We start from the raw sequence: 8116 nt of genomic DNA, 5'->3' as shown, positions 1-8116 counted from the left end.
TATTTATTTATTTATAATTTCCCCCCAAAAAACGACAGGACTTTTTGAATGACCTGGTAGTTTGAAATTGCGAGAAAATTATTTTTTAATTTAGTATATGAATGCCTTTCTTTAAAATAAACTAACTTACCGACAATAGAATTAATCACTAGAGTATGGCTTCCTATAGTTGCATCGTCCAGGACTATCGTGTCCTTCAATCGTACCCCTGCGCCAATAGTAACACCAGGTCCTATGCTCACATTTGGTCCGATCTGAAATATTTACACTCATTTATAATTTGTAAAACTTTTAATAAACACAGGTTTTTAGTTGTAACACTAATCTATAATTGTTTTTAAAAAAGTTAATAAAAGAGGTTAGGAGGTCATAATTACCTCTATTAATAAAAAGCTATCACAAGTATTTATAGTAGGAAAAAATTCAATATATTTGAAAGTTGAGATGAAGTGAACAGATAGTAGAGGAGTTTCTGCCTCTAGAAGATTTCTACTGGTTTTATTAACAAAGAAATTAACTGAATAACAGTTAAATGCAGAATTCAAATTTGTAACTCCTCGCACCTACTGCAGTCCTGTTATCATCAATATGCTATTAGTGTTATTTTTTTCTCTTTATAGATTAATATTTGAAGCAATGACTATTTTTTGCAGGCCAATTTATATTCATCTTTGGGTTGAGAATTTCTTAAAACTTGCAAATAGCATGCGCAGTAGTAAAACATGAACAAAATTTATTTGAAATAATATTTTAAAAATAAATCATTAAATCCTAATCAAATTATATTAAGATGGATTAAAAATCCCATCAAATCACCTTTAATCTTTGCCGTAAAGCAGCAAGATACTGCCCTATAGTATCCTTTAATAATGTTGCTCTTACTACTGTAGAACAGATTCCCTATCTTGGACTACATCTGGACAAACACCTAACTTGGAATCCTCAAACATGACTGAAAAGGCAGGAAACTGCACATTGATTCCGATTATTATAGCACTTAGTAGACAAAAGGTCTAAACTTCCGATCTATTACGAAAAACTCATCCACATGACTATAATAAGGCCTATCTGGACATACAGAGTTGAGCTTTGGGGCTCCACTAAACTTTCGAATTCCTCTTGTATCCAATACTTTCAATCCTAAATTCTTTGTAAAATCCTTAATGTTCCTTACTTAGTCACAAATAAAATCATCCATAAAGACCTTAATGTTCTATATGTAACCGATCTAGCCAAAACCATATAACAATCCTTCTATTATAAACTCCCTAATCCACTAATTTCTAACCTTGCTTCCTCTACTATTCCTGACAATCCTCCGAGGCACCTGAAAAGAAGATGGGCTCGAGACCTTCTAATGCAGAAATATTATTGAGTGCTACTAATGGGTAGTCTCTCAACATGCCTGTATCATATCATTATGATCTTACATCAAATTTACTTGCTGTATTTTTATGTAAATACAGTTGTAAATAATTATTTCATTAAATAGTTTTTCTTAATTTACAATTTTTACAAGAAGTTAATTTTAGATAGATATAAGTAATTATTTTGACACCATGGCAATTGCGGCTCAAACGGGTTTTATTGTCACTACATGTAGTGTCACTGTGAAGAGGGTTTTGACGTGACAGTAACTTCGCCGCCACTACAGGTACTGTCAACTATCACTCAGGTTTTCACCTAAATATTTTGTGATATGAGTGAAATAATAAAAAAATAAAAACATGCATATAACCTACTATGTTAATTTTAAAACAATAAAACAACAGTTACTTATGACAGTGAATCGAGAGCAAAAGGAGACTCAATGTCTGGGAAAGGAAAATACTCAGGAAGATATTTGGGCCAATAAGAGAAAATGACATGTGGTGATTAAGGAAGAATGGTGAGCTCTGTGCAATGTATAGGAAACCAGTTATAGTATCCTTTGTGAAAAAACCCTGCCTCAGATGGCTCGGACATGTGGAAAGGATGCTGGAAACTAGGATGTCAAGACATCTACTGTATGGAAAAATAGGAGGAAAACTATACAGAGGAAGACCAAGAGTTAGATGGTTGGATGACATCAAGTTGTAAGAAGATGAAGGACATGAGCAAAAGATAGGAATTAAAGTCCTTAAGGAGGGTCTGGTCCAATTAGGGCCGTAGTGTCCAGCAATAAATAAATATATATCAATATACTCAACTACTTAACACTTCTATTTCATAATAAATAACTAACACTAAGATATAAATTGAAGTAGTCAACTCAACTCACATAAGCAGTTGGATCAATATTTGCAGTCGGATGGATAAAGACATCTCCAGTAATAGTTTTGGAATTAGGAGCTAACCTAGGCAATAAAACAAACTATATATTTACATTATTATATAACAATATATTAATAAAATAAGTAGATATAAGGTAAAATAAAATATTAATATAACGCTGATACCTCATTGGTTGAGCAGTCCTATACAGTCCAAGGTAGTGACGGTTAGCGTAAATAGCTGCTCCTGCCGTCTTCAACTGTGACCACCATTTTGAAGTGACATAAACGTAACCTCTTCCAGTTCCTGCGAGAGGAGTGAGGACATCTTCTTCGAGCTGCATTGCTTCACAGTCCTTTCCATTTAGCTCTAAGCCACTAAAACCGGCTGTTAGTATTGTAAATTAAGAAAAACAAATACAATTTTACGATAGTTAAAACTAAACTTAAAGAAAACATACATCAGGAGAAGGTAACAGAGAGATGGAATACAGAATAGAAACATTTTAACCTGACTGCTAATTTTATTCAATAATTAATTTTTTCAAAAGAAAAAAGACGTCTGTTGTTACATTTTATAAGAACAATATTTAATTTTAATTTGATAATATAAAATTCTGTGGACATCATACCCTCCAATACAATATAGATGGTAATTTATAATCTATCATCTATGGATTGCAATATTTAAAGAACCCAATAGTTTTTATGAATTTTAAATATATAATTTAGTTAGTAAATATATCAGTAATAAAGAGAGTAAAATGAAATTTTTTAAAAACTATACTGGATATAATTTATATCCTCGGATATAGATTATCAAAGCCTTATCAATGTGTTTTTTTATTGCACATAGTAACCATGATTATAGAATACTGATTGGTCGTAAAGTCTCATTTTGATGACCCATCGACCAATTAGGATCGGTTTCAGCAACAGCGTTTCAGTAAGGGCCAGATGTACCAATCTCTAGTAAAACTAAGTAACTTACTTCTGTCCAAGAGTTCAGTAAAACTCCGGTAGCTTAGTGAACTGTTTGTGATTTAAAGTTTTGTTTACAAGGTTATCTGATTCTGATATAACTGCCAAACTCCACGATTCCTATTGCTAATGTTAAAACTCGTGGGTCCAATTAAATTTGATTGAACAGCCATTTTTGACAGTTGACATCACTGAAAAAATTTTACATCCCACCATAGAAAAAAATAATTTGGTGAAGGATGAAATATATTTTTTTTATTATTGCTTGAGGAACTTATTTCTTTTAAGTCTTCATTGTCTGTCAAATCACCAATCTCGATAAAATTAATTTTATTGAATTTGGAAAGAAATGGAATATTACAATACACCTTCGGTAGATATCATATCAGATCCAGCTGGAACTAAGGAAGGTTCCTTAAATGTTTACCTACTTAAACGTGGATTTGTACTAAATTTCAGTTTAACTGACTATCATTGACTGATAAAGATGAAAGGAATATGGTCCGGGTGCGGTCAAGAAAAACTCAAATAGTAGAAATATACTAATTTAATGAGCCAACGTTTCGCCCCACGTTGCAGGGCTTCTTCAGGGCTATTTTGACGGCAGTCAAAACTAAAAAATCAAGATTTCATTTTTTAGTTTTGACTGCCGTCAAAATAGCCCTGAAGAAGCCCTGCAACGTGGGGCGAAACGTTGGCTCATTAAATTAGTATATTTCTACTATTTGAGTTTTTCTTGACCGCACCCGGACCATATTCCTTTCATCTTCACACACGGTCAATCAATAATCTTCCGATTGACTGATAAAGTTTACCATCAAATTTGAAGGTTAAATTTTCGTCACAATTTTGCACTATAAAGGATTAATCCCTCTTTCTCCATTTTAATGTATAAATCTCAATATAATAGTGATCATCTTAAATTAGCAATCCAATTATTTCAACTCTTAATAAAATTTTATTGTTATTACTAAAAATGGTAATAAAGTAGGAAAATCATGGTGATCATGATTTCAATAATTTTTTTAAAAATTGAAAATGATAAATTCCTAAAAGATCAAAAAATCAATAAAGTTATTTTTAGAAGTTCACTCGATAACATAAGAGGCAGTCTTAGATGCCCTTCAATTTATTTTGTGTTCATTAGTTTTGTATCAAATATTGAAAACAGAGTAAAATATAATACTGTAATTTAAAGAGCAATTTTTCTAATATTTATGCTATAAGCTTATTATAGATTATATAGATTGTTGCCGACCCTGATATAAATATTAATAAAGCTAATAATAATTCCATTTAACAGTACTGAAATTATGTTAATAATGAAGAATAGCTATTCTTACTTATAAGCATTTTCCTGCTTCTTTTTAAAAGTAGTCTTCAAGGTTTCAAAAAGCTCGACAGAACAAAAGTAAACACCACAACTAATCAATGTGGACACAAATGTTGATGGCTTTTCGACATAGTGAGTCATATAGTCGAGCGTGGGATGTTTGGCAATGCAACCATAATTTAAGGCCTGTTCTTTGCTTGTTTCTGTTGCCATAATTGTGATTAGCGAATTCCCTTTCTCTTCGTGAAATGACAAAATGTCTTGCAAGGGAAAGTCAGCACAAACATCTCCATGCAATAAGAAAAATCCTGCAGGGTTTCCGAACCTGTAAATAATAAACAACAAATTATAATAAGAATTCTGGGAAATACTGGAATATTTGTAATAATATTTCTATTAACATTATCTGATCACGGAAATGGTACATCCCTCCAGCCGTTCCGAGAGACCGGAATTCTTGAAAATATCTGAAAATTTATTAATAATAAACTTAATAATCAGAATAACTTAACAGATAATTGCTTATTAGAGTAATGTGGCTACCTTATCACAACGTCGTATTTTTGAGCCATTTCAGAAATGAAATTGGATAAATCGTTCGGAGGATAATAACCTAGAATAATTATTTCTTTGAGGTTTGGTACTTTGACACATGCTTCAATGTGATGTTGGATCATTGGCAGTCCAGCAAGAGGAAACAATGGCTTCGGAATGTCCAATGAAAGTGGACGAAATCGGGTACCTGTGAATAAAAAGTCAAATCAATACATGAACATTAAATACAGAAATAACAAGCAGTAAATTAATTTGATTTACACCTAAGTATAATTGAAACAAATAATCAGTCTATTTGAATTTTGATAATAAACAAGCTGCAAAGAGAATGCAACTAAATAAATAATGTTCAACTGTATTAACATACATTATTACAAAAGAAGTAATACACCACGAATATTTAAAAGTTTTGAGGATTTCCTCATTTCATAAGGCTTAATCACTAACAATAAATTCTAAATACTTATTAAATTTTTCATGACGTCTCTAGATTGAAAGGAGCTCTATAATATTTAATGAACAAACTACATTACTAATACTATACCCGGCCTGATATTACAAATGAATTAAAAGCATTATAATTATCATATGATTATAAAACTGAAATATATAAAACTTAAATACAGTATATACAAATAATTTCTTTGTACGATTCATCTGTGAGGTCCCCAGGGAAGCCTCTGTCATCCGATTTTAAGAAGAGTTGAAGTGGCTTTACCCCTCCTTCCGTCGTAAATATTTCCTTGCTTCCTTTCTCCATCAAGTTATCCAATCCCGCCGTCCATTGTACATCTCAGATATCCTTCAATTTAAATCCTCTGTGGATTCACGCAATACCCACTTACAGCCTTAAAACTTATATGTAGCTGCCAATCGAACCACAGCCTTTAGTAGATCGTTCCTTATCCGTTCCTCTTCCCTATGGAATTCCATTCCCTCATTCATTTGTAGTTCTAATACCCTTCCAATCTTCAAATCTCGTATCTTTGACTACATTTCATCCACCCAATTACGGAAGAATAACAATTGAAAGTTTCAAAAAGGTTTATATATTTTCTGTCTTAGATTTTCGTTTATAATTGTAAATACGTACACTGGCAGAAGTTGTATCTTTTCATTTATTACTTTTTAGTTTAGTTGTATTTGATTTTTTATCATTTTTTTTTCTTTTTATTTACAATCAAAAGTCATCTTATGTTTTATGATATGACAAGTGGTTTTATTTTATTTGCTTTATCATTATATACATATTCTGTTAATTATTGTTGTTTATGTGTATCTTTTTAAATTCATTGTATTATTTTATTTTATGACATCTTGTAATTTCATCTCTATTTTGTAATTTACTCTAAGGCTCTAAAGCCTAATTTTGACGCCTGTATATTATTCTAAAGGGATCAATCCCAGAATAAATAAAGATTATTATTATTATTATTATTACTATATGGTGAGGTCGATAACAGAAAATTGTTTATTTGACATATAGAACATTTGAGGATTGGTCAAGAAAGAGTCTTTCCTCAACTACCAAATTCTGCTTAGAGAAAATCTAACATTGATTTATATAATAATACTTAATCATAATGCTCACTCACAAAATTCAGTATCTGAGAAAAATAAATTTAAAAATACAGATACTTAAAATTAAAATTAATAATGTGAGTAAATTATTTTATTTTATTATTGTTTTTTTTACTATCACTAATTATTATCTGGTTTTGATCATTAATTCAAAACAAAATTTTAGATTTTGATATATTGTAAGTAAACTTGATTATTGAAGTGAGTCGGCACCCTTTTTACTGTACTGCTATCTTTTGTATTACATTTAATGGAGCCATTTCAGACCATACCATTAAATCGTTTCTGTAAACTAGCTTTGCTTTTTTTACCGGTTTGAATTAATCTCTCAAATGATATCTCTGTTAAGAGACTTATTATTGGCCAAGCTTTAGATTTATTCTTTTCCATTAAAGAAAATTCTTTTCTGGATTGTTAAGATTTGGAAATTTGGGAACAAGTAAATTCAATTTGTAAGGAGCATTTTCAGCACATTTTTCAGAACTATTTGCCAATAAATCTTTATCACTCTCTTTATTGGAGTGAATTGTGCTAAGTTTTATTAGATGTCCAGGTACTATTTAAAGGGTTTTTAACTGAAGGTAAAAGTTTCAGTATTTCATTAGACAGTTGTAAATTAGGAATACTAACAATGTCAGGAACCTTTACAATAGTTGTATCCTTTAAGTTTTGGAACATCTTGAGTAGTAATTTTTTTAATTCCTGCTTGAAGAGGGTTGTATTACTTATACAATTTCCATAAGTAAGAATTGTCAAAAGTTCCACCCATTTCACCATTCTTCTTAACAACTTTATACTAGATCACACTTACTTACACCAAGATCTTTTGACTTTCCCCAGATTTTACTGACCTTATCAGGAGACTTAATAGATAATTTGGCTTCATACTTCATTTAAAATGGCTAAGACAGTAACAGGAAATCTTATCCAAAGCTCTTGTTGTGCTTTACCAAAAAAAAAAAAAAGACTGCTCAGGATGTTTAAAGACTTAAAGGACTTGGTACAACTCCCTTAGTATTCCCAATTTACAACGGTCTAATGAAATACTTAAACTTAATTGTTAATTCATAGTAATAAACAATATTAATGATACTGCAAATAAAACACTACGAAATGTCATAACCATGCTTACAAAAGTTCACTTAAAGGTAGTAAGTGAAATAAATCGATAAATGACCGAATGTGTTCAATACTTGTTTAAAGCCATAAAAATATATATAAAAAAGCTTTTTTTAAATAAAAATCAAAATTTTAGATTTTGATATATTGTAAGAAAACTTGATTATTGAAGTGAGTCGGCACCCTTTTTACTGTACTGCCAAGATTTCATTTTTTAGTTTTGACTGCCGTCAAAATAGCCCTGAAGAAGCCCTGCAACGTGGGGCGAAACGTTGGCTCATTAAATTAGTATATT

At 30.9% G+C, this 8116-nt stretch overlaps 1 protein-coding gene across 1 annotated transcript in view; it reads right to left on the bottom strand.

The window, feature by feature from the left end:
- The window catches only part of Gmppa (GDP-mannose pyrophosphorylase A), a 15122-nt gene that overhangs the window by 6579 nt on the left and 427 nt on the right, over positions 1–8116 (bottom strand). The window contains exons 2-7 of the mRNA XM_014427790.3: positions 5110–5308; positions 4968–5033; positions 4577–4891; positions 2439–2630; positions 2261–2336; positions 131–254 (exon numbers count right to left, since the gene is read on the bottom strand). Of these exons, the coding sequence (XP_014283276.1) occupies positions 131–254; positions 2261–2336; positions 2439–2630; positions 4577–4891; positions 4968–5033; positions 5110–5308 (972 nt within the window). The remainder of the gene's footprint in view (positions 1–130; positions 255–2260; positions 2337–2438; positions 2631–4576; positions 4892–4967; positions 5034–5109; positions 5309–8116) is intronic.

Source organism: Halyomorpha halys, unplaced genomic scaffold, assembly GCF_000696795.3.
Source record: "Halyomorpha halys isolate HHAL.00 unplaced genomic scaffold, Hhal_1.1 Scaffold3.1, whole genome shotgun sequence".
Taxonomy (NCBI): Eukaryota; Metazoa; Arthropoda; class Insecta; order Hemiptera; family Pentatomidae; genus Halyomorpha; species Halyomorpha halys.
The sequence above is the reverse complement of the archived record's forward strand: the minus strand, read 5'-3'. Positions and strand labels throughout refer to the sequence as shown.